Raw genomic sequence first — 27,998 nt, 5'->3', positions numbered from 1 at the left:
TTTTCTGAACTCCCTGAAATGCCTGCATTGTAGTCTTGAGTTTTCTTCACATCACAATATTCCTCATTTAAAAATTCCCACCCAAAGCATACGGAAAATAAATGGGTGAGGCCTGGTTGAGTTAGTGTGTTAACATTTAATTGTTAATTGTGACATTTCCCAAACACGCTGGAAGCAGTTGACCAATCAGAGCGCATTTCTGGGAAGAGAGGAGCTGCAACAATGTCAAATATGTGAACAATAATGTGTTTTTTGAACATTTAGGCTGTGTGTCCACCAAAGCATTTTTAGCCAGCTGAAAACGCCAGGCATTCTGCTGAAAATGCCTATCTGTGGGCGCTTGAGAGCGCTTCGGCAGCACAGCATTTTATTCAGTTGAGAAGCTATGATTGTTACGATACAGAATATCTGCAGTAGTGTTACTAGTATCTAATTTCACAGATAAAAACCATTTAAAACAGGGGTCTCAAACTCAAATTGGCTGGTGGCCATTTCTGTGATTGACACCTCATTTTAATATTCAAGCACAAGAAAGCGGAACATTTCAGAAAAATTACTGTCCTTTGCATTTTTTCTCATTTACTTCAAATTTCACTTCTAAAATTTAGATCTGATGGATAGATCCATTTAGATCCTTTCTGACGGACAACAAAAAACTCCCTGAAACTTCCTAACTCTTCCATCCAGATAGCGGAATTCTCAGTTTTTACTGTTGCTTCTATTTCTTATGTGTTCCATTTTTATTATTATGTACTTGGTTCTTCTTTATGTAAAGCACTTTGAATTACCATTGTAAATTAAATGTGCTATACAAATAAAATAGCCTTGCCTTGCGTAAAATATTTTTGCCATACTTATAGACTATAAATAGCAGTGTCTCTATCATTGTTATCAGTATTAATTTTAACAGTTAATGCAAATATTTTCCCTTACTTTATTTTAGCTTAAATAGCATCAAAATCTTGCACTGAACAACACTGAACAAATGCAATCCCTGAATACATTTGTACACTATTCCATTTCTTGCCAGACATCTGGAAGTGCTTCTGCTCACACAGCTGAGCCACATTTGCCCAAGATGCCATTTGATGCGTATCGGACACGTTTCGGCGGTTTAAATTGACGCTCACGACTTTTGCGAGTACTTTTACTGTAATTTAGGCAAATACGCTCATAATAGAAACAACGCGCATCTGGTGTAGCGCGCTCGTTTTTCCAGGCTCGCCTATGTTGCGGCAAGATGAAAACATCTCAACTTTTCATGTGACAAGGACCAACCGATGAGCTTCGGTCTTTCCTTAACAACATCAAAAGCTCAGCCGAACAGCTGATCATAGCTGTACAGGGCGGGTTTTTATTTCTCATCTCCATAAATATATATAGTAGTAGAGTTAATGCAAGGACTAGAAATAAATTTTTCTTTTGCTGAAACTTGGGAGCGTAAGCGCTTTGGAAAGAAGGAGAAAGTGGTGCGGCCGCTTATGTGACGCGATATCTGTGAATGGCCCCTTAGAACGGCGACCTTTTCTTTGCATATGGAATATGATATGAGACAACTAGAGAATAATACTAAAAATAAATATAGCTGCAAGCAGCAATTGCGGGGCCAAGCACAAAAACGGCACAAGAAGACAGCTAACACGGCTGGGAGCATCAGACTACCTGCAACAGTGAGCAATTAAAGACCTATTAAGATCATTTTAGGCAAAAGAGCTGAAAAATAATCAAAAATGAGGATTTACTGGTTCATCACTTTGACCAATAGGTGGCTCTGTGTCCAAATTGCTGTGGTATGGTCAGAGTGAGGTGACAATGACACTTGCAAAGTTTGGTGTCAATATGTTAAAGCATTGCAGAGATACAGCTTCAAGAGTTCTTTTTGCATCATGCCTCAAATTCTTTGATCCGGTATACGAAAACTGTTTGACTTATCGACTTTTTGTCGGCATGGTCTGAAGATGATACGGTTCAATTTTGGTGAAAATCGGAGCAACTGTCTAGGAGGTGTTTGAAAAAGTATTTTTTTAAAGAAAAACAGTATGGCAGACAGGAAGTTCAGCCAACTATGGCAAATTTGATATCTGTGTTCTCGGCATGACCCAAGGAATCAATGGAGACCAATTTCATTACAATCAGTTAAAATAGTCAAAAGTTATTAGAATTTTTATAAATTGTGTTGTAACTTTTGACCACAAGGTGGCGCTGGTCCGAAACTTCTCAGGCTCCTTCAGGGCATTGTGCTGATGACTCATACCGAGTTTCGTAATGATACGCTAATGCAGTGGTCTCAAACTGCCGGCCCGCGGGCCATTTACGGCCCGCCTTCCCCCTCTACCCGGCCCGCAACTGATCTCAAAAATAAAACATAATCCGGCCCGCTAAATAATTATTATTACCTAGTTGCTACCTGACTGATATGCAAAGAAAAAGTCGCTGTTCTATGTGGGCATTCACATATCGCGTCACATAAGCGTTCTCCTCCGCATTGCTCCAGTGGCGTCTGTCGTTGCTATGCAACCATGAGCCGCGCTCTCAACCGCGTCGCTTCTATTATGAGTGCGCTTGCCTAAATTAAAGTAAAAGCACTCGACTTTAACACAAAACGCCATCCGAAACGCGTCCGATGCAACTATTAAACGTTACCGATGCTCAAACGGCATCTTGGACAAATGTGTCTCAGTCTCAGTGTTTGTCAAGAAACAGAAGAGTGTACAAATGTATTCAGGGATTGTATTTGTTCTGTACAGTGTTGTTCAGTGCAAGATTTTAATATTATTTAAGCTAACATGAAGTAATATGTTGTCATGAAGGAAAATACTACCACTAAATGTTAAAAACTAATAATGTATGTAACAATGATAGATTTTTATTTTTTGGCAAAATAAAGTTGATATATTTAGCTCCCGTTTTTTGTTTATTTCTGACCCCTCCACGCCACAAGTGTTGCTGGTTTTGTTCCTAAATTACAAATTTTTTTATTCCATGCACCTTGTTGGATGTGAGAAGTTGCACCAGACTATTGCAATTAATAGTATTATATTAGTATATTAGTAGTATTATATTAGTAATAGTATTATATAATTACAGTATATTACACTCTGTAACAATGAAAGAGACACTGCTGTTTACATTTAGTATGGTAAATAAAATATTTATAGTATAGGTATACAAATATTTTAGTAGGCCTAATGAAAGTAAATGAGAAATAATGCAAAGGAAAGTAAATTTTCTGAAATGTTGTGCTTTCTTGCGCTTGAATGTTAATATGGCCCTCCTATGAGGTGTCAATCACAGAAACGGCCCCCCGCCAATTTGAGTTTGAGACCCCTGCGCTAATGCGTTCGTAAAATACAGCATTTTAGCACAAAATTCAAAATGGCCGATAGCCAAAATGTCCGATATGGGAAAATTGGTTATCATTCGACTTGGCATGATGCCCCGAATCCAACGAGACCAAACCCATCAGAAATTATAAGCAAAAACAGCCATTTTTCATATCTCCGCACCAGTAGGTGGCGTTGCACTGAAACAAGGCATGATGCCTCGGGTCCTGCTTGTGATGTCATGTACCAAGTTTGATCTGAATACGATAAAGCGTTGCAGAGATACAGCCTTACGTCCATTTTCGCAAACGCTATGTAAAATTTGTTTGCGTGTTTTCCGAAAACACTTTGAGGAATCGACTTGAATTCCATAACTTTTTGTCGGCATGGTCTGAAGTTGATCTGGTTCAATTTTCGTGAAAATCGGAGTAACGGCCTAGGAGGAGTTAGAAAAAGTTGTTTTTTCAGTAAATTCAAAATGGCGGAAAATTTTCATGACGGAAAATGACGTCATAGGGTCATTTGGTCAATCGATTCGGCTTGACCAAATGAATCAGAAGAAAAAAGAATTTCATTCCGTAAATGGCCCACGGGCCGGCAGTTTGAGACCACTGATTTAAAATCATTTAATTCAGTTGGATAACGGTCGATCAATTGTAAACTATTGTAAGTGTCTTTTCTGTTCATCCAGCAGTCGCACACAGTGCAGCAGGAATCAGAGTTCACGTGACGAGAGTAAGGCGAGATGACTGACAAGACCATGGTGGAGGATTCGTTGCTCAACAGAGCCTAAAGCCCCCTTTCCACTGCACACGACATTCGCATCCGATTGTCGCATTTCGCCCCCTAGCAGCGGTCGCACGGAACTTTGAAATTGGTAGTGAAGCAACCGTTACCCTTGGCTTATTCCAACCCAGCAACCACCATGGTAAACTGAATGATTTTAATGATTGTAACGTTAATGAATGTATGAATATATCCATACAAAGCAAATGACCCTCAATACATCTAAAATAAAAAAAAAAACATACTAGTAGATTTTATAGAGCTAATACGTAAAAAATTGATTTAATAATCATAAAATATCTTCTTTTTTGACATAATTATTAATAACCACCATTTGAAAGAAATAGTGTTTACAGAATAACATTAATGTGTTAAAATATTGGTAATTCTAACTTCACGCTCATAGTTTTGATTAGAATACATCATATCCGGTCGGCCGGTCGCATACGGTCTAGCCGCAGAAGTTCAAATATTTCAACGCATCCGAAGCTCAAATCGGATCCGAAATTTCCGCATTCGCATATGATCGGATCTCCACGCAGCCCCCCTTCTACTCTCCATTGGAAATGAATGACTTCCGGTCCAACAGCTGTCGTTTGTCGTGTGCAGTGGAAAGGCGGCTTAAGCATCTGATAAATGTCTTATCTTGTAGAATGTGTAGAACACAGGTGTCTTGTAGAACACCGCTGCTCCCTATACACAGAGTATGTGCGATCATGAATTCGAAAGCGAAAGTAAAACGTGAGCTCTCTGATGCTCAAATATTAGGCTACATACTATATTCTGTCTCCCAATATCAAACCTATCTTAGGCAGGACTGTGTAGTCGTAACCACCTCTTAGCTCTGTTCTCTGTTTTGGTCTGTTTGCACTTTGAATATTGAGAGAGTACTTTGATTATGGTTGTACTTATTGTTTGCACTTAATAAGACTATGAAAAAAGCCGTTATTAATTTTTTGTATTTATACTGTTTTTATTTCTGTTCAATTTGTGGAAATGAGTTCAATTAGGAGGCCACACACAGCCTCAATCAGAAGTTCTGGAAACTCATAATTTATGTACAGTAAGGTCCATGTGAAATCATATAGGAGAGAAGCCAGTCATTTGAGTTTGTGGCAAAACCTTTTACAGTGCTTGTATATTTTTGTCTTTCAATGCATAAGATAATTCATACTCAGAAAGTAGAAATTAATTGACATTCATTGCAAAGTGATTAGTTAAAATATTTCAAAATGCACCTGCAGACTATTTTACATCATGAATTTTGTCATTGAGGATTTTAAAAAAAAATACTGTGCAAAAATCTTGTCTCTTCTTGTGAGCTAACTGTCGCAACACACCCCTAGTACAAATGTATTTCGTCTCACTGCACTGGCAGATTTTTTTTCTGACTTGTTTTAAGTATAAACACCTAAAAAATATGTTTAAAAAAATCTAGTGCTATAAGGCAAAATACACTAATGTTCTATATTCTAGTTGCTTATCTTAAATCTTAAGTTGCTATTCCTCTCTGCTGCAGCTTTCGAATTTCATTCTCTATTGTGCATAAATGCATGTATGACCCGTGAGAGAACCGATGCAGACATGAGGGTGAGTAAATAATGTTTTTGAGTGAATGCCCCTTTAAAGATGTTAAATGGTGTGCTGGACAATACACACACACACACACACACACACACACACACACACACACACACACACACACACACACACGTGACTCTGTCCGTTGTCTGTTTTACTCATCACCTTCTGTTCACTCTCACTGTTTTTCATTTTCTCATTCAAGTCAATCAGTATTCCTCTGACTGTTGACCATTGTGTCAGGTAAATGTTGGGGTCTGGAATGGACGTCAGCTCCTACACAGTTTGGCAGAGCTCAGTTTACTTGGCTCATTCCTTCAGTCCTGGACACAAACCTGTCTCCATTTATCTGCAGCAGGGGAGCCGTGTCCAGTATAGGCCGGCACATTTATTGGATTGATTTATGGTTATAGGACAGGGGGTTGCCAAGCCACGCTGCCCCTGCTTGGAAAGTTTGTTTATTTATTATGTTTTAGTGGTGATGTGAAAACCAGCGGCAGCATAATGAGCCACTTCAGAGGGTATTCAGCTGCTCAGTGTGGAGACACAGTAAGAAATTGCCTCAGTTTTGATCCAGTGGCCGCTTCGAGCGGGAGTCTTGATGTAGCCACATGAGAAGGTCATTATCTGTGGCTAAAATAACTGGTGGTGTCGCGGTGTCTTAAAGTGACTGAGGTCAAAGTGAAGCAATTGAGTCGTTCTTAACATAATTGAGGTAAACGTGCATATAGATAACGCCTGGACTGGTCAATACTATGGCATTGCAGTGTAGAATATTTCACAAAAAAATCTTTAAATGCTTTTTGTCATTATTTAATTGCAGTTTACATAGTACTTTGCTTATAATTTGCCACCATAAAAGGGTTCTGTAAGAATTTTTTATGAAAGAAGTCTCTTCTGCTCACCAAGGCTGTATTTATTTGATCAAAAATATAGTAAAATCAGCAATATTATGAAATATAATCACAATTCAAAATAACAGTTTTCTGTTTGAATATTTGTTCAAATGTAATTTATTCCTGTGATCAAAGCTGAATTTTCAGCATCATTACTCCAGTCTTCAGTGTCACATGATCCTTCAGAAATCATTCTAATATGCTGATATGCTGCTCATGAAACATTTCTTATCATTATCAATGTTGAAAAAAATTTGTGCTGCTTCATATTTTTCGTGAAAACCGTGAAGGTTCAGCATTTATTTGAAATAGGAATCATTTGTAACATTATAAATGTCTTTACTGTTGCTGTTGATCAATTTAATGCATCCTTTTGAAAAAGTATTAATTTATTTATAATAAAATCTTACTAACCCCAAACTTTTGAAAGTTAGTGTATATATTAATATGTTGTTTTTGTTTTAGTACAGATAAAAATGGCAAAAATCATTTACGGCAAACGCTTATGTCATCTGAGACTCTCTGAGAACCTTTAGAGTGTGAGAACAGGATAATTCCTCTCCATCCAATTTGGTCCAAGAAATCTGTTTTATGACTCATTTGATAAGATTTTGAGTGTTTACATGGAGATGGTAGAGCCTCGAAACAAACCACTACATCATATCCTCTGCACTCCAAACATGTCTCCTGATGGCTCGCTCTGTCCTCTTTGGGATGTTCACAGGCACGCAGTCTTGGCATGTGACTTGATATAGAGCTAACAATTGCACTTGAAGATGATAATGCATTCTGAAAGGAGCTCATACTTTAAAACTAGCCATAAAATTGGTTCACTTATACATAATTGGACAGAGAATAACATGACGTCCCTTCTGTCCGGTTTTGCTTCAATCTCAGCAGAGCGTTTGTGCCATTCAGCGCGGGTCTTTCCCAAAAGCCAAAGGCACAGTTGGTGTGTGTGTGCATTTTTGAAGGATTTTTATTGTAATTAAATACAGGATGTCTTCATATCTACTTGCCCCTATAGGTGAAATCACTTTAAGGACTACAACAAACAGCTGGTAGGGACTACAACGAGCTTCTTCCTGGGTTGGTAACATCACTAACCCTAAAATTTACATAAACCCCACCCCCGAGAACACGCAACAAAGGGGGTGAGGCCATGTTGGGCTGCTTCAGAGAAGAGGAAGTGTTTTTATAGTAGAGTGTTGTTGTCATGCCGTCATTTTACACCGGACTGCTTCACAAACGAGGATCAATTCAACGCTGGATTTGCACAAAAGATGAACATGACGACACATGCTAGTCGATGAGTTGAATCAACTCCACAGCAATTACATAAATTTATCCACAATGTAAGGCTGAACACCGTTACTGACAATACTCGTTTCTTTCAATTCTCATTTGCATTTAAAGGGACACACACAAAAACAGTGTTTTTGCTCACACCCAAATCGGGGCAAATTTAACAAGCTATAATAAATGATCTATGGGGTATTTTGAGCTGAAACTTCACAGACACATTTCTGGGGACACCAGAGTCTTATTGCATCTTATGAAAAGGGGCATGATAGGTCCCCTTTAATACCATATGTACTAATATGTGCCCTTTATTGGTAGTCAAGGTACACAGATGTACCTTCGAGGGCACTACGCTGAAAAAAAATTGTGTAGGATTTAACAATTTTTTCTGGTAAATTTCACAAACAATTACAAAGAAATGGGAAGTAATTCATTGAATAAAATGTGAAAGACTGAAGTAGTATTTTCTTGTAAAACCCACTCCAATAATGTTTTATTTACAACCTTTTTTTTTTTTTTTTTTAAAGCAGGAGCTTTTTTTCTCAGCAAAACTTGACATTAAACATTTACTTGAAGCCCCTCTTAAAGGTGCCCTAGAATTAAAAATTGAATTTACCTTGGCATAGTTGAATAACAAGAGTTCAGTACATGGAAATGACATACAGTGAGTCTCAAACTCCATTGTTTCCTCCTTCTTATATAAATCTCATTTGTTTAAAAGACGTCCGAAGAACAGGCGAATCTCAACATTACACCGACTGTTACGTAACCAATATTTGCATATGCCAGCCCATGATCAAGGCATTACACAAGGGCAGCCAGTATTAACGTCTGGATCTGTGCACAGCTGAATCATCAGACTAGGTAAGCAAGCAAGAACAATAGCGAAAAATGGCAGATGGAGCAATAATAACTGACATGATATCATGATATTTTTAGTGATATTTTTAAATTGTCATTCTAAATGTTTCGTTAGCATGTTGCTAATTTACTGTTAAAGTGGTTAAAGTTACCATCAGTTCTTACTGTATTCACTGAGACAAGAGCCGTCACTATTTTCATTCTTAAACACTTGCAGTCTGTATAATTCATGAACACAACTTCATTCTTTATAAATCTCTCCAACAGTGTGTAATGTTAGCTTTAGCCGTTAGCCACGGATCACAGCCTCAAATTTATTCAGAATCAAATGTAAACATCCAAATAAATACAATACTCACATAATCCGATGCATGCATGCAGTATGCATGACGAACACTTTGTAAAGATCCATTTTTAGCTGTGTAAACTTTGTTTATGCACTGTTTAAGGCAAGCGCGAGCTCCGTGGGCGGGGAGCGTGAGCATTTAAAGGGGCCGCAACCTGAATCGGCGCATTTCTAATTATGCCCCAAAATAGACAGTTAAAAAATTAATTTAAAAAAATCTATGCGGTATTTTGAGCTGAAACTTCACAGACACATTCAGGGGACACCTTAGACTTATATTACATCTTGTAAAAAAAAACATTCGATGGCACCTTTTAAATTATGTTTTAAAATGTAATATTTGAGTAAATTTAAAACATAATATTTTACAACAGCACAATTTAAACTTTACACTACAGTAGGGAAATTACAATAATTTTGTCTTAATTTCTACTCTTGCAAGAGATAAACCCTTGAGCCTTTATTTTGAAGGAAACTGCAGTTGAGCTTTTATTTTGGCAGGAAACTGCCATTTCTTTGAAAACAGATTTACAAAGCAAAGCATTAGACAAACATTAGAAACATTTTATGTTATTATGAGAAGTTTTGGAATATTTTCGGTTCATTATAAAACTGTGGCGGCACAAATTAGACTGTGGCGGGCCGCCAGAGTCTCTGTAATTAATGGGAAACACTAGGTTTAGTTTGGGAAACCCTGCCCTGAAGGTGTATCTTTCACATGTTTACAGTCAGAGTAGTACTTATCTGGTACAATACAATGAGGATATCAATGAAAGCATTCATATGTATAATATATATTTATTATAATATGATTTTTTAAAAATGTTTTTCTCTTACAGTTAATTTAGTAGTGTAGTATTTGTTTTTAATTAGTGTTGGTTTATGTGTATGGAAACTGTTGGATGAGCTCATTGCCTGGCAGCAGTGTTGTCCAACATGTGTAAAGATGCTTCAGTGCTTATAAATCATCAAGACTTCCTTTTCCATCAGTGCTTCTATGTATTTCAGTGTTGTTCAGTGCTGGTTTGCTTCATGCATGTGGTTAGGACTGTTATTTTGCTGATGAGTAATGGTCATACAAATACTTCAAATTAACAATTTGATCATTTTATTTGTTTGCCACATGCACGTATGATCATGCATAACAAATTGTTGCTCATGATACAGAACAAAGAGCAACAATCCACAGAGTCTGGATTGCAAGAACATAACATTTTAGCCAAGATAGTAACTTGTGCAGACATGTAGCTATAAAACACACCAGACAAAGAGCATTTGGATGATCAAACCCAGAGCCCGTTGCATGTGAAAAGACCTGGTTTGTGTTGGAAGATCAGACTTGGAAGCAAATCGCATCTTTGTGAGCTTTGCTTTAGCACGTTTTCACAGTCTCTTTGGGCAAACGGCTGTGATTGTGTAATAAGAACAACACATGATGTGGAGCTGTGCTGTCCAAGGTGAATGTTGCAATAGAAGGAAGGAACTGTGATGTACTGTTCGATCCGACAGGTTTGCATCATGTGCCTTAAGACTCTGAAGACGAGAGTTATGTAAGATGCCACACTGCTGCCTTTTAAGGGAACCAGAGAGCTTTGCCCTGATTCTGTTTAGTCTGAACATCTCATCAGTGAGTCCTTCATCAGCGTTTCCTGGAAAAACAAAAGATGACCTTAAACAAAACATGCACAATGCAGGCAGAAGGTGAGCTGTAAACTATCTATTTGTAACTGCTTGTGCAACTGCTTCCAACAACCTTCAACCAGTGTTGTCAAACAAAGTTTCTGCTGATAAGAACATCCCAAAATAAAAAGGAAACAAGAAATGATGTTTTGCATTAAGAAACTCAACTATTCAGAGCTCCATGACTTTGTGCTTTGAAACAGACTGGCTTTGGTAATACAATGGCAGAGTAGATGTTGATTATGTTGCTTGGCGTCGCTGTCATGTTAGGTGGTGATGTCATCGTGTGGATGCAGCCATAGTGTGACTCAGAATCTGTTGAGATCGCTCGTACCGCAGTGTGTGTTTGAACTGGATGTGTGGAGATGTTCTATTCTCAACTCATCGACTTGAATTACATTTCTGTTGGTTTATTGCTTTATTTGGACTATATGCTTCACTTACTTCACTTGCTTTCCCTTTAAGTGAAGCTGATTTTGATATCTAGATTTATACTTTTATTGATCACATTAATCAGTAAAGGCTTTTATAATGATACAAAAAAAATCCATTTCAATAAATGTTGATCTTTTGAACTTTCTATAAGTTTAAGTTTGAATAATATTTAACAATATTAATGTTTTTACTGTTTTGACCAACTAAAAGCAGTGTTACAAAAACATTTAAAAACACAAATACATAAAAAAAAAAAATCTTACCGACCCTAAAGAAACCATGGATGGATGGATGGAACAATAGATAGAAAGATGGATGGATAGAACAATGGATGGATGGATGGAACGATGGATTGATGAATTGGTGGATGGAATGATGGATGGATGGAACGATAGATAGAAAGATTGATGGATGGATATAACAAGAGATAGAAAGATGGAGGATGGATGGATGGATGGATGGATGGATGGATGGAACAATGGATGGATAGAACGATGGATAGATGAATTGATGGATGGAACGGATAGATGGATGGATGGATGGAACGATAGATGGATGGATGGATGGATGGATGGATGGATGGAACAATAGATAGAAAGATGGATGGATAGATGGATGGATGGAATGATGGATGGATTGATGGATGGATGGATGGAACAATAGATAGAAAGATGGATGAATGGATGATAGAATCATGGATGGATCGAACAATAGATAGAAAGATGGATGGATAGAACAATGGATGGATGGATGGAACGATGGATTGATGAATTGGTGGATGGAATGATGGATGGATGGAACGATAGATAGAAAGATTGATGGATGGATATAACAAGAGATAGAAAGATGGAGGATGGATGGATGGATGGAACAATGGATGGATAGAACGATGGATGGATGAATTGATGGATGGAACGATAGATGAATGGAGGGATGGAATGATAGATAGAAAGATGGATGGATGGATGGATGGAGGGATGGATGTTATGATAGATGGATGGATAGAATGATGGATGGATGGATGGATGGAACGATTGGATGGGTTTCATGGAATGATAGATGGATGGATGGAGGGAACAATAGATAGAAAGATGGATGGAATGATGGATGGATAGAAGGATAGATAAAGATGGATGGATGGATATAACAAGAGATAGAAAGATGGATGATAGATGGATGGAACAATGGATGGATGGAATTATAGAAAGATGGATGGATATGATTATAATTTTATTCATGAAACAGATAACATTTCCTCTCACAGTTTCTTGCTCACATGAGTTCAGGTTTTTAATAGAACCTCATGCTGTGTCACTGATTCAGGTCATTTATTTAAATATTTGTTTGTTAAACAGCACAGATGAACATCTCCATGTGTTTTGTTGAGGACAAGCACCCTGGAGCAGTTTATCCTGAGCTCCATAAATAACCATACGCATTACACAACCCCTCCAGGTCATTTGCTCAAGTAATCACTACCAGGGCACCGATGTTCGACTGCAGATTTTGGCATGTGCTTTGTTTTATATATTAGTTTGATTTATGCTTTTATTAGATTGTGAGGACTTCCACTCTCAGTTTGAATCCAGCCATGTGGTTTTCATTTATTTGCTAGAGTACCAGCCACTTTCCCCAGTATAAGATAAACTTGTTTTTTATTGAAAGATTCAGTGTATTTAAGCTCATCTATGAAAACTACAGTACTGCTGCAGCTAGATATTATATTTGCACAAAGGTTATTCACATATGCAGGTCCAACTGAGATAATTGATCAGCTACACCTTTCATGCAGTATGTAATATAGCTGTTAGTGAATGTAAAAGGTCTGCAATGTTGTAAAGATCAAAGTGCAGATAAATAAAGGCATGTCTCCTAAAAGAAGGAATCGATTCTGATCTGCCAAAGCTTTCGTAACATTCTACGTAGGTTTGTAACTAATTTGCATAATTTCCATCTATGGTCTTCATTGGCTGTCCGAGAATGTCTACTTTGCCCCGCCCTCAAACACTGTATTTGTAGCTGAGACTGGAAGAGTTTTGTTCGACCAATCACAACACCTTGAGCCATCTGACCAATCAGAGCAAATAGGCTCTTGGAAAATAGGGGTTTAAAGAGACTGAATCCTTTATTGAGACAATTCACAGCCCGTGAGAAAAAAGTTGATGCTGCACTGATTATAATGAGGAAATAGTGTTTTTTGCTGTGTACACTGGTATAAGTGACCCTGTATGGAGTGCATTAATTAGAGAAACCGCAGTTTTCAGGAGGACATGCCATCTCCTCCATAGCAATGCCACATGCCTCATACATCTGCTCTCACTCTCCACAGACCTCAGCGATCATTCATTCTTTCCACATCCGAACTGCAGCTGTCACTCCAGTGGTTCTTACTGAGGATCATTGAACACATCTGAAGGCCTTTAACTCTCAGTAATTTGTCTCAGCATCTCTCGAGTTTAATTCAGACTATGCATCATATTTGGCGGCAATGTGTTTTTGTTCATTATCTAAATAAAGGAGTAGTTCACCCAAAATTTAAAGGGGACCAATAATGCTCCTTTTACAAGATGTAATATAAGTCTCTGGTGTCCCCTAGAATGTGTCTGTGAAGTTTCAGCTCAATCCCCCACAGATCATTTATTATGGCTTGTCAAATTTGCCTCTATTTGAGCAAAAACACACCGTTTTTGTGTGTGTGTCCCTTTAAATGCAAATAAGCTGCATCTCCTGGCCCCCTTTCCAGAAGAGGGCGGAGCTTTAACAGCTCAACAACAACAAAGCTGGAGAATCTCACGCAGCCAAAATGAGGATTGTCAGTAACGGTGTTCAGCCTTACATTGTTCAAACCGGAGTCGACACTGATGGAGAGACTCAGGAAGAAGTTACAACTTTTAGAATGAAACTGGATGTTTCTGAATGGTTAGTGGATAAATTTATGTAGTTGCTGTGGAGTTGATTCAACTCATCGACTAGCATGTGCCGTCATGTTCATCTTTTGTGCAAATCCAGTGTTGAATTGATCCTCGTTTGTGAAGCAGTCCGGCGTAAAATGACGGCATGACAACAAAACTACTACAGCAACTGTTCCTCTTCTCTAAAGCAGCCCAGCATGGCCACACCCCCTTTGTTGCGTGTTCTCGGGGGCGGGGTTTATGTAAATTTTAGGCTTAGTGATGTCACTAACACGGGAAGAAGCTCGTTGTAGTCCTTAAGTTATTTCTGTAAAAGAAAATATCTCTCTTTGCATTGAACTTTGAGCGTCGTAACTTTGCAGATGTTGTTTATGCTCAAACAGCAACATTACACACTAACTAAAGTTTAAAAAGTGAAGTCACAATCAACCACCCCTTTAAATTTAAATGATGACATAAAAATATCAAATGATATCATAATTATGACATAAAAAGTTTATTTTATCTCATTATTTCAACTTTCGGCTCATTATTGACTTAGTATGTCTAATATTGTCTTAAGTTTTGTCAAAACTAAAATGTACCAAAGCATGTTTTTTTTTTTTTTTTTTTTAAACAAAAATGAATTATACCCAGGCCAAACCGCTCCAAATTTTATCAACTAATCATGACTTAGTATCTCATAATCTCAACAGTTTTGTCATAATTATGATTTACCAAAGCATATTTTTTTTATGTGGTGGAAATGGGCTTCTATATGTCTGAGCTGCTCCTTTTCATGCAATAAAAAGTAGACGGTGGATGATTTATATCGCCAATCTGATTATGGTGCTTTTTTTGGCGCTATCCATCACACTAATGCAGGTCAGACTTTGTCCAAAATCTTATTTTAAGTTCCACACAAAAAAGAAAGTCATAAAGGTTTGGAACAACGTGAAGGGGTTGGTAAATGAGGCAGAAAACATGTTTTTGTGTGGACTGTTTCTGTAAGAGTTCATTGTGTTCAGTTTATACTGGAGTGTATGAATTAGTAGTATACTGTAGTAGTATGCCGTCATCACAAATACAGCCTGATATTGAAAATACAAACATGGGACATGTTTACAACCCAAGCATGACTGCCTCAGATCTTCACATGATCATTTTTTATCTCATCGCATGTTTTACTCTTTGACCAATTGTGAATGCTGTGCAGTTGTGTAATTTCTACCTCCCCTCTAAATGAAGATGCATTCTGGGATAAATTAATGCCAGTATTGTCCAGTTGTTCCTGCAGTATATGTCTGGTTCTTGTTAGTCAGTACGTATCATGTGTATCACAGCTTGGCTGAGGTAATACAGCATAACGGTGCATGACGGTGCTATATCTCAGTCTCTTTAATACACTTAAAATAATCATTCTTAAAGTTTTACATGAGTAAACAGAGTATTTCTGTACAGATGTCAGCATGTAGTGCTCTGACAAAAAAAACTGTTTTTCTTTCTTTCTTTCTTTCTTTCTTTCTTTCTTTCTTTCTTTCTTTCTTTCTTTCTTTCTTTCTTTCTTTCTTTCTTTCTTTCAAATAAATTAATGAAATAATTCTTTAAATTGAAATAAATGAAATCTTTTTCCCCAAAACACTGTTTATTTATAAACCACATTTATGGTGATATAAACATATAATATTTCAATAAATAAATTTATTTAAATAATTACAAATACATTTTTGAATACATTATATAAATAATGTATTTTTTTATTAATTTAAATACATTTGCTTAAATAATTTAAAAATAGATAGTTTAAATTTATTAACTAAAATTAAAATGGACTTTTTTTCCAATCACATTGCTTTTTATTAACTACATTTATTTGTACATATATACATATCAAATTTATTTTTACATAATTTATAATACATTTTAAATTATTATTAAATACTGTAAATACTGTTTATTTATTTTCTATTAAAATAAATGTATTTAAATATTTTTTCCAAAAACATTATTTAAATAAAATATATTTTTTATTTGAAATGATTTAAATAAATGTATGTAAATACATTCTATCTATCTATCTATCTATCTATCTATCTATCTATCTATCTATCTATCTATCTATCTATCTATCTATCTATCTATCTATCTATCTATCTATCTATCTATCTATCTATCTATCTATCTATCTATCTATCTATCTATCTATCTATCTATCTATCTATCTATCTATCTATCTATCTATCTATCTATCTATCTACTTTATTTTTAGTAGCCATTAAATAAGCCAGATAATGTACAGTCAGCTGTTGATAATGACAAAAGTCTTTTCATGGTAATGCATCATCCTGGCATTATTATATTATTAGTATCAAATTTTTATATTGTTGAATCCAAAATTAACATTAATACTTACAGTCTATATCTCTTCCATTTCTCACATACAGGGATCTACCTGCTGGACATGATTTACATCGACTCGGCCTATCCAGCCTCTGACAGCATCATTGAGACTCAGCAAAGAACCAATCAGATGAACAACATCCTCCGGGTGATCTCTGACCTCCAGATGTCCTGTACATACGGTCAGTTCATTTACTTTCAGTTAGTTTCGCTGAATATTAAGTCGTGAAATATGTTTCAGATTGATATATATGTGTGTTTATATACATGCACACGTCTGACCCTCAACCTCCCCACAGACCACCTCGTGACCCTCCCGCATGTGCAGAAGTACTTGATGTCTGTTCGCTACATCGAGGAGCTTCAAAAGTTTGTGGAAGACGACAATTTCAAGTAAGTGAGGAGCTGGCGGTCTCAAAGGTAAAATGCGAAGGGATTTTACATGCAGTGGTGCTCCTTCAAACGACATGATGACTTTAGCAGGAAGCGTGGCACCGGCAGCAGCCCAGAGTGAGGGCGACCCGTCGGCCAGACCAATGATTTAAGGCAGAGCATCAGGAAATAGCAGATGATTGCATTTGTTGTTTTTTTTCTAGGCGGGCATCCCGAGGCATTTGACACTGGGAATTCACGGGTCACTGCTTTTATAGGCAAACAACACCGCGATTAGATTTTTGGGTGGTCAGCACAGTAAGAAGCAAAGTCATCACATAAATGTGGTGAAACTGTAACCGCCTTTAGACATTTTCATTATACCATTAAATAGTGTTTTACACAAATGCAATGTGTTTTTATTAAAACACTGGGTGTTCTGTGAGTTTGAGCAACATGAAATTGCATTACTTAAACTCAGCAGGGTTTAGGAGAACAAACACATGGAGGAACCAATGAGATATAAATCCGTATATGCAATTGTTCCAAATCATATAATTTGGTTAAAGGTAAAGCATGTACTTTTTTTGCACAAAAGCTTCCAGCAATTCTGTGCCAGAGATGTGTTTAAACGATTAGTTCACTTCAGAATTCAAATTTCCTGATAATTTATTCACCCCCATGTCATCCAAGATGTTTATATCTTTCCTTCTTCAGTCAAAAAGAAATTAAGGTTTTTGATGAAAGCATTCCAGGATTTTACTTCATATAGTGGACTTCAATGGCTACCAATTCGTTGAAGATCCAAATGTCAGTTTCAGTGCAGCTTCAAAGAGCTCTACATGATCCCAGACGAGGAATAAGGGTCTTATCTAGTGAAATCAGTCATTATCTTAAAAAAAATAATTTTTTAACCACAAATGCTCATCTTGCACTGCTCTGTGATGCGCCACACGTTATGTAATCATGTTGTAAAGGTCACGCACAAAGTACAAAAAGTATTCCAGTCGCATCATAATATTAAGGTTGTACCACTATAGTCACGTTGACTATTTTATAGATGTTTTTACTACTTTTCTGGGCCTTGAATGTGGTAATTTCTTTGCTTTCAATGGAGGATAATAATAAAAAAAAAAAAAAAACTTAAAATATCTTAATTTGTGTTCCGAGGTCTTACAGGTGTGGAATGACAAGTAATTAATGACAGAAATTTCATGTTTGGGTGAACTAACACTTTAATGTCATTTTAAAGAAGAATGCAGTAATTCTGTCTTTGTTTTAATGTGAACTTTTGAAGTTCTCCTTTCGACCTCATTCCATCATGAACAGCTGCAAAGTAAATTTGTAAATTAGCAATTCATCAGAGAGAGTTAAAAGAGCCTCTGATTATGCTGGATTTAAATGTTTATCCTGCGGGATAAGTGATTGTCTTTGGACCGCTCATCTCAACATTGTGAAGAGGCTGTTATCGTTGGCACGCACTGTATGATAAGTACATTACTGATATTGATGTCTCAACATGGGAGGGGAAATGAGATACTGAGTCCAATATCCGGATATTACCCATGCTGAAAAACATCCATCTGTTGAAGCAATCATATTAGCACAAAATTATGGAATATTATCTTGTGTTGTTTATAAAATTCTAATATTCTTTAACAGTCATCTTTAGCAGATGTAAAACAAAATCATCATGTTTCTCAGCATCTTTTGTACCTGTCTGAGAAGCAAATGTCTTTTTTCTCCATTTCCTGTAGACGGTCATCCGTGAAAGGCTCAGACATAAACACATCCCAATATCACTCTTTCATTTAGCTCATTTGAAATTATTGTTTATTTTTTTAGCTTGGACCGAATCCTGTGCTGACGACAGACAATCAGTTTTAAGTATGCAGTATCAGGGAATACATCCATCACACATCACATGCCTTAAACACAGGTTTTGGGAGAAACAGACTAAAAATGGTGTTATGTAACCAGGAAACAAAAAATTAAACTCAAGGCGCAACAATAAGGATTTTTTTCGTCTGACCTGCTCATTTTTACTTGCCCGACCAACATTTTCTCTGGCCCCACGCAAATAGGTTAAAGGTGCCCTAGATTCAAAAATTGATATAAATCTCATTTGTTTAAAAGACCTCCGAAGAACAGGCAAATCTCAACATAACACCGACTGTTACGTAACAGTCGAGGTGTACGTCACCAATATTTGCATATGCCAGCCCATGTTCCCAACATTATGAAAGGCATTAGACAAGGGCAGAACGTCTGGATCTGTGCACAGCTGAATCATCAGACTAGGTAAGCAAGCAAGGACAATAGCAAAAAATGGCAGATGGAGCAATAATAACTGACATGATTCATGATATCATGATATTTTTAGTGATATTTGTGAATTGTCTTTCTAAATGTTTTGTTAGCATGTTGCTAATGTACTGTTAAATGTGGTTAAAGTTACCATCGTTTATTACTGTATTCACGGAGACAAGAGCCGTCGCTATTTTCATTTTTAAACACTTGCACAACTTCATTCTTTATAAATCTCTCCAACAGTGTAGCGTTAGCCGTTAGCCACAGAACACAGCCTCAAACTCATTCAGAATCAAATGTAAACATCAAAATAAATACTGCACTTACGCGATTAGACATGCTGCATGACGAACACTTTGTAAAGATCCATTTTGAGGGTTATATTAGCTGTTTGAGCACCAGATTTAAAGGGCCACACACCCTGAATCGGCTCATTTCTAATTATGCCCCAAAATAGGCAGTTAAAAAAATGTATTAAAAACAACCTATGGGGCATTTTGAGCTGAAACTTCACAGACACATTCAGGGGACACCTTAGACTTATTACATTTAAAAAAAAAAAAAAAAGTTCTAGGGCACCTTTAAATGTCTATTTTTGTGTAAAATTTTGACTGAAAAATCAAACATTTGCATATTTTTGAATATATACACTCACTGGCCACTTTATTAGGTACATCATGCTGGTATCTGGTTGGACCCCCTTTTTCCTTCAGAACTGCCTTAATTCCTCATGTCATAGATTCAACAAGCCGCTGGAAACATTCCTCAGAGATTTCGGTCCATATTGTCATGACAGCATCACACAGAAACTGCAGATTTGTCGGCTGAACATCCATAATGTGAATCTCCCGTTCCTCCACATCCCAAAGCTGCTCTATTGGATTGAGATCTGGTGACTGTGGAGGACATTTGAGTCTAGTGAACTCACTGTCATGTTCAAGAAACCAGTTTGAGATGATTTGAACATTGTGACATGGTGCGTTATCCTGCTGGAAGTATCCATCAGAAGATGGTCAACTGTGGTCATAAAGCGACGGACATGGTCAGCAACAATACTCAGATAGACTGTGGTGTTTAAATGATGCTCAGTTGGTACTAAGAGGTCCAGAGTGTGCCAAGAAAATCTCCTTCACACCATTACACCACCAGCAGCCTGAACCATTGATACAAGGAAGGATGGATCCATGTTTTCATGTTGTTTACACCAAATTCTGACCCTAACATCTGAATGTCGCAGCAGAAATCGACACTCATCAGACCAGGCAACGTTTTTCCAATCTTCTCTTGTCCAGTTTTGGTGAGTTTGTGTGAATTATATCCTCAGTTTTCTGTTCTCAGCTGTCAGGAGTGTTGCTGTAGATCATCTTCTTCAAGGTTAGATGTGTTGTGTGTTCAGAGATGCTCTTTTGCAGACCTAAGTTGCAAAGAGTGTTTATTGGAGTTACTGTTGTCTTTCTATCAGCTGGAACCAATCTGGTCATTCTGACATCAACTCTGGCATCAACAAGACATCTTCACCCACAGAACTGCCTCTCACTGGATATTTTCTTTATTTCAGATCATTGTCTGTAAACCCTAGAGATGGTTGTGTGTGAAAATCCCAGTAGATCAGCAGTTTGTGAAATACTCAGAACAGCCCGTCTGGCACCAACAACCATGCCACGGTCAAAGTCACTTAAATCTCCTTTCTTCCCCATTCTGATGCTCAGTTTGAACTTCAGCAGATCTTCTTGACCATGTCTACATGCCTAAATGCATTGAGTTGCTTATGATGATTAGATTTGATTGCATTAACGAGCTGAACAGGTGTACCTAATAAAGTGGTTAGTGAGTGTATGTATTTTTATATTTTATATATAAGTGGGAAACAATACAGATTTTTCTGTCATTTTCAACCTATTTTAACTTCTAAACTCTCACAAGTCATTCCTGTAATTTCAACAAGACCTCATCAGCAAGATAGCATTACTGTACTTTGATGACTTATTTAACTTGAACAACTTGCCACAACAATGTTCAATACATTGCAAAAAAAAAAAAAAAAAAATACAAATGTTTTGTTTAGTTGTGGGTTGTTTGAAGTTTAGGCATCAAAAAACATACATATTCAACAACTATGACCCTTCTGTCATCTGACCCGATTTAAGCTATCAGGTGTTCCGTATTGTTGAGCCCTGTAACTGTATTTTAGTGTGCCCTGTAGTCACATTTAAAAATACATATAAAAATACTCTTTGTAAAAATAACAGAGATTTTGTTGTGAATCGGGTCTGTTTTCAGTTCAGTTTGTGTCATCTGTCGTTTTTTAGCTGATCCATCATTGTTTGTACAGCGAAGGAACTCTGAGCATGTGTCATAAGTGTTATTTGTGGTTTGCCGTATCTGAAATCTCCAGGGTGTTTTCTGCACAGCTCAAGGCTGTTTTATTGCGGGTGATATGGGCTGAAGTCCAAATCTCTTGAAAGAGATAAATAAGAGCTAGTGGATCATGATGATAGTCGGCAGTTGTCATGTGGTCTCCATGGTGACGTTTCGTCTGTGACCCCGTTACGACCTCTCATGGCCGCAAATGCATGGAAACCTTAGGGCGGGCTATTGAAGTTAATCCAGAATTGACATCATCCTGCTGGCTGTATCCTGGCCCGACAAACCCCAGCCTCCCTCAGCACCACTGGCCATCTCACTTTCTGTTCCATTGCCAGTGTTCTGGATGAGTTGTGAACGTGAAAGGCTCAAGGTCTTTTGCACTGCAGGTCCAGCGGTCTGGAAACACTACACACTCACCAGGGTGGAAAGTTAACTAACCCACCAGACACAGAAGCTGCTGAATGAGCAGTTCTAAATTATTTCACATGTCAAAGTGTTGCATATTTACCATGTAAACGTATACTCTTAAATATAAAGCTTCCAAAATGGGGTTTTCGCTAGTCTGGGTATAGCGAATCTGCCGGCGATTTGATTTCGCTCGGCAACTCAGTCTGGAAGCCCGTGCATTCATTTCTGCTGCGCTGTTACGCTTGTGTGGGAACCAATCACAGACTGGCTTAATGCTTATCAATAAATGCTTGTCAACTGGGTCTTTCCCAAAAGATCTTAAAAATGCTGTGGTGACACTATATCTAAAGAAACCCAATCTTGATTCTGCAGTTTTTTCAAATTTTTGTCCTATTTCAAATTTGCCTTTTATTTCTAAGATAATTGAAAAAGATGTATTAACTCAACTGCAAATGTATTTAGCCATGAACTCTGTACAGGAAACATTTCAGTCTGGTTTTAAAGCATTACATAGTACTGAATCTGCTTTGTTGAGAGTTTCAAGTGACATTTTTATGGAAACTGATTCTGGAAGACCTGTGGCTTTAGTCTTATTAGATCTTAGTTCTGCTTTTGATTTAGTGGATCACGAGATACTTCTTATGCGACTTGAGAAAGCTGTGGGCATTCGTGGCACTGTTTTACAATGGTTCCGCTCTTATCTCACAAATAGATGGTTCAAAGTTCGCATTGGTCAGTACTCCTCCTCTGCCATACCACTTAACTCTGGAGTTCCTCAAGGATCAATCCTTGGACCAGTTTTGTTTACTTTATATATGCTTCCACTTGCCTCTATTTTCAATAAGTATGGAGTGTCTTTTCATTTATATGCTGATGACCCTCAGCTCTATTTCCCATTAAAACATAATGATCGAAGCAGCCTAAAACCACTTCTGGCTTGCCAGAAAATAATCTTGTTCGGACCTACAGAAAACAGCATTGTTAATGTTGATTGTGGCTCTCTAACTCCTTATGAAACCCTTTGTGCCAGGAATTTGGGTGTTCTTTTCGACCACAACCTAAAATTTGATAAACAGATTAGTGCTGTGGTAAAATCCAGTTTTTTCCATCTCCGACAGCTTTCAAAAGTAAAATCATTTTTATCTAAAGGTGATTTTCAAACATTGATCCATGCTGTTGTTATATCACGTCTGGACTACTGTAATTCTCTTTATTATGGGGTCTCCCAATCATCTCTTTCTCGATTACAGTTGGTTCAAAATTCAGCAGCTAGACTTCTCACTAAGACGCGCAAGCATGAGTCTGTTACTCCCATCTTTTCAGCCTTACACTGGCTTCCTATCAAATTTAGAGTCGATTTTAAAATCTTACTTTGTTTATAAAGCTCTTAACAATCTGGCTCCTGAGAACTTGACCAGTTTACTTTCTCGCCACTCCCCGTCAAGAACCTTAAGATCATGTGACCAGTGCTTACTTGTTGTACCACGAACTCGACTTAAAAAATGGGCCTTTGCAGTTGTGGGACCCAAATTATGGAATAGCCTACCTTTATATATCAGGCTAGCCCCTTATGTTGCCACATTCAAGTCATCCCTGAAAACATTTCTCTTTTCCTTAGCCTTTCCTTAACTTTTTATGATTTTTTTTTATGATTTTTTTTTTTGTTTTTTGTTGTTGTTATTTTTATGTTTGTGACATGTACAGCACTTTGGTCAGCATCAGCTGTTTTTAAATGTGCTTTATAAATAATGATTGATTGATTGATTGATTGATTGATTGATTGATTGATTGATTGATTGATTGATTGATTGATTGATTGATTGATTGATTGATTGATTGATTGATTGATTGATTGATTGATTGATTGATTGATTATCCACCTTGCTCGCTATTGGCGGGTATAACACAATGACGATAGAGAAGCGACGGCAAGCAGCTTTCAAACTCTATCTTATCTACCCGTCACTTCAATATAACAATGCACAATCACAGTGATGCCGATAGTGTTAAGCATTTACCTTTTCTGAGAGAAATGTAGCAGAGCGTTGAACCGACAGTCTCTTCATAGGAAGATTACAAACAGCGATTAATGACACACAATGATTCTCTGCTGTTATTTTGGTGGTTTGCTTCACGATGTGAGTACAGGACTCTTTTACTCCAATGCCCCCTGATGGTAGACAAAATTTTTATTATTTGCTCTATATGTTTCGTCTCCCTGCTTCTTGAATCTCGCGCCGCCTGAGCTGACTGGAATTCTTTTTGGTTGTCATGACAATGACGTAGTTTAGGGCGGCTATATTCCGCGTTCATTTACACTGAACCAGAACAGTATCAGAATCGCCTTTTAAACTCTCGGTGATGCTGAATGACTTCTTTAGTTAGCAAACAAATTGCTTGAGTGGGTTTAAATACCGATCACTTTCATGTTTTTTTGCACAACCTGCTTATAGATTTTCCTTTAATACAGGCAGGGCAACGGTTTTTCTATACATATCGATAATGAAATATCTGAAATGCTTCCAATACTCATTTTCCACAGAATAGATACACAGTACAAGCTGCTCTCTCTCTCTCTCATCTCTTTGACAGTGAGTTGACACAGAAACCCTCCTCCCCTCACTCACTTGTTTCATTTGCTATGGATGAATAATGTTGGTTACAGGGCTTGAATTTTGGCGTAGGATTGCGTGTATTGCCGCTAATTTTAATTTTATTAATTTCTGCAGATTTTGTGCTCATGCCCAAAGTGTGTGCACATAAAGCCGCCTCAGTACTAAATTGAGTTGTTTTTCTCTGCTTATAGTGCTTACAGTCAAATACAAAAAAAAAAAAAAAGTCAAAATGCCGGTCTTGGTGAGTATTCCCGTAACACAAATGCTGAGTGTCTAGTAACTTTGGAAAACCACTAGACCCAGTGGCTGGTGAGCGAAAAAGTTAATGTCAAGCACTGAATACAGGCTAAATGTGTGATTGCTTTAGAATGGTTTAAAGAAATCTTGTATTCTTGCTATGGAAAAAAAATGAAAGGGATCAATAAGATTGTAAAAATGGAGTCTTTTTAAGGTTTGGACTAGTTTTACTATACGTTATCTGGTTTCTGAACTCTCAACCTCTGTTAAGTCACTCCAATCTCATCTGTTACGATTTTTGTTTTTGTTACTGAGAAATGCTGTTATGTGCAAATTACAACAGAATGAATGATTGCTGTCATTAGAGCTTCTCCAGGGAATTCACCACACCCAATGTTATCTGACTCTAAATTTTTCAACTTCCCTTAAAACAGTGTGTTATCCTAAAAGAATCTGATCTTTTCTTTCACAAATCCCCAGGACACTGTTCCAGGTTGTTGAGTTGCTGTTTTTGGCGGTTTCATTTTGTTCTTTGGCTATCAATAGATGCAATCTGTTTTGTGTTATTTATTTTTAGTGTGCCCATTGTGTTGATTCAGTTTCATTGTCCTGGACGGATGTTATGGATGTCATTTCTGCAGATTTGTTAGGGTGATCAAAGCCGTCTAAAAAAAATTTAAGTGATTTGATTATTACAGACCTGCAGTAATTGATCTCTTGTTCGGTCATAAACGTCATAAAATGTCCAATGGCTGCATTACAGATGAGTAAACTGAAACACCTTTTGTTTTTTAACAAGTTGATAATAAAAGGGGTCATGACATGAGAAATCAAACTTGTCTTGATCTTTTGACATATAAAGGCCAATTCACACTGCCCCGACGACGGCCAACAAATGGCAACTAACAAGTTGGCCGTTGGATTTAGAATTCCATGAGAAAAAACTGTCATGTTCACACCGCCCCAACAAACACCGACCAACGAGTGACGTCTGACTGGGAAAATTCCACAACTACACAAGTAACCATGTTAACAATATGTCAGGTTAGTTTACTATATTAATAATATAGTATCATATATATTTTCATTGTATTAAAGTATTGAGGCAAAACAAAAATACTAACCTGAAATCCGAAGCGCTGTAGCCATCGATCTGATCGTAACCTATTGCGCTGCGGTTGGTATAACGTTACCGGTTTTTAAACTTTTTTTTTAGCGGGACCCTTTTTATTAACGAGACCCATAAGCATATACAACCATGTAGCTAAACAAGTCAAAACGAATTATTAAAAAACGAAACTGAAGGTAAACCTGCGTTGCTCTCATGGTGGTTATAACGTTACCTCTCTCTTTCGGTGAAGTGGAGCAGCTGCTCTTGCTGAATGGCACGGATTGCACTATAGACTATTGTACCTTTTGTGTGTGTGTATATATATATATATATATATACATATATATATATATATATATATATATATATATATATTTTAACTGTATTTTATTTTTTATAACGAACAAGCTGCGATGTCAGTCATCTCACCTTATAATCTTGTCACATGATTCCTGCTGCACTGTGTGCGACTCTGCAGCTCGTGCTGGATGAGCAGAGCAGACGTTTACAATAGTTTACAATTGAAGCGACTGTTATCCAACTGAATTAAATGTTTTTTATTTCTATAAAAAAAAGCAAAATGATGTGGTGGGCACCGTAATGTAATGTAAATGTAGCTGTGGCAGATTATATGCTAATTTCACCCTCATGCACCGTCATGGTGATATCGCAAGACAGAAATCTCTTTAATATTGCAAAATTGTGGCACAAGAGTTTGTCTCAACCCTACTGGATACAGTATACAGAGCAACACTAATATATATTTTTTTCTTTTTCAGTTCATGCATTCACTGGGAATCAAATCCATGACCTTAGCGTTGCTATAGTGCCATGCACTACTGTTTGAGCTACAGAAACTTATTGGCTGCATGGTGTTTATTTTGAACATTCCTTTCAAAAGCTGACTTTACATTATGCCAAAACACTATTAAAAAGACTACTTTTGCATATTCTGTGAATCATAGTTGATGGTGTAGTAATAAGAGATTACAGTTCAGTTTATTGGATTGTTAACAATGAGTCCCTTCTGTTCCCCTATAAAAACGTGAAATATTATCGGCCCAACAGATCCCATTTGGGTTTCTCAATGTCTCAATGTCATGACTTGTAAAGTTAAATGTGAGCGTGTACCGTGTGGGGAGTTACTTCACCTCAGAGGCCTGTTAGAGCCGTTTATAGGGAAGTGCTTTTGAAAGGTGAAGTGGTGTTAGATTTGTTCGTAGATTTGAAATCGGACATGCATTGGCGCTCATTACGACGGGTCAAGTAGCTGAACACTGACTTTGTGTTAATATGTAAATGTGAGTGGTCATATGTTAATGAGCTTGTTGTTTTGATGTCACAATCATGTTGATTTCTGAGCAAAACTTTTAAAAAAAGATTTCAAAAACTTTTAGCACTTTTTTACTATTACAGCTCTCAAGGTTTACTAATCATGAAAAGTGTTGATTATAGCATTACATTTAGATCTATGGCATTATATTTAGATTGTGGCATGAAAGGTTGCAGTGATGAACATTGTAGCCAATCACAATCAATTTCTGCACACTAACAAATGCTTTCATCATAACTAACAGTGCAAACGCGATGTAACTAAGAGATTTGTTGAACCGTTTAAATCATTGTTTAAATAACAGATTATTTTCATCCTACTAAGAGCAACAGCGTGAAGTTGACCGTTTAGTCACTGGTTTGATTTACTGAACATCTGACTGTACATGAATCATTAATATCAGATCAGATCATTAGAATTAACACAGTTACTTACATGTTGTTGCATTACTGTCGAGTCCATATCGTAAAAGTCTGTTTGCAAAGTCTGCACTGAAATGAGATTGATTTACCAAAGAATCCACAGTGAAATGTACCGAATACAAATAAATAAAGCTCAACTGAGACATTCACATTGTTGAAAATAAATAACCATATTCCTAGCATTAGGATCCTTTGAAAGGTAATGTTATTTTTGTCCTGTTGCATCGCTCTTCTCTCTAACACACCAGTGGGCGGGCTAACGTTGCAATGGTGAAGTAGGCGTTGATTTCTTCTGCGGAGGCGGAGTTTCACCTATCATCGA

General features: G+C 37.2%; 1 protein-coding gene across 3 annotated transcripts in view; it reads left to right on the top strand.

Moving 5' to 3' along the window:
* LOC137034337 (ras-specific guanine nucleotide-releasing factor RalGPS1) overlaps window positions 1-27,998 on the top strand; it is a 171,320-nt gene that overhangs the window by 118,935 nt on the left and 24,387 nt on the right. For all 3 annotated transcript variants that reach the window (XM_067407161.1, XM_067407160.1, XM_067407163.1), the window contains exons 9-10: window positions 16,546-16,683; window positions 16,801-16,894. In XM_067407161.1, coding sequence (XP_067263262.1) covers window positions 16,546-16,683; window positions 16,801-16,894 — 232 coding nt within the window. The remainder of the gene's footprint in view (window positions 1-16,545; window positions 16,684-16,800; window positions 16,895-27,998) is intronic.

This window comes from Chanodichthys erythropterus, chromosome 13 (genome assembly GCF_024489055.1).
Source record: "Chanodichthys erythropterus isolate Z2021 chromosome 13, ASM2448905v1, whole genome shotgun sequence".
Classification (NCBI taxonomy): domain Eukaryota; kingdom Metazoa; phylum Chordata; class Actinopteri; order Cypriniformes; family Xenocyprididae; genus Chanodichthys; species Chanodichthys erythropterus.
The sequence above is the reverse complement of the archived record's forward strand: the minus strand, read 5'-3'. Positions and strand labels throughout refer to the sequence as shown.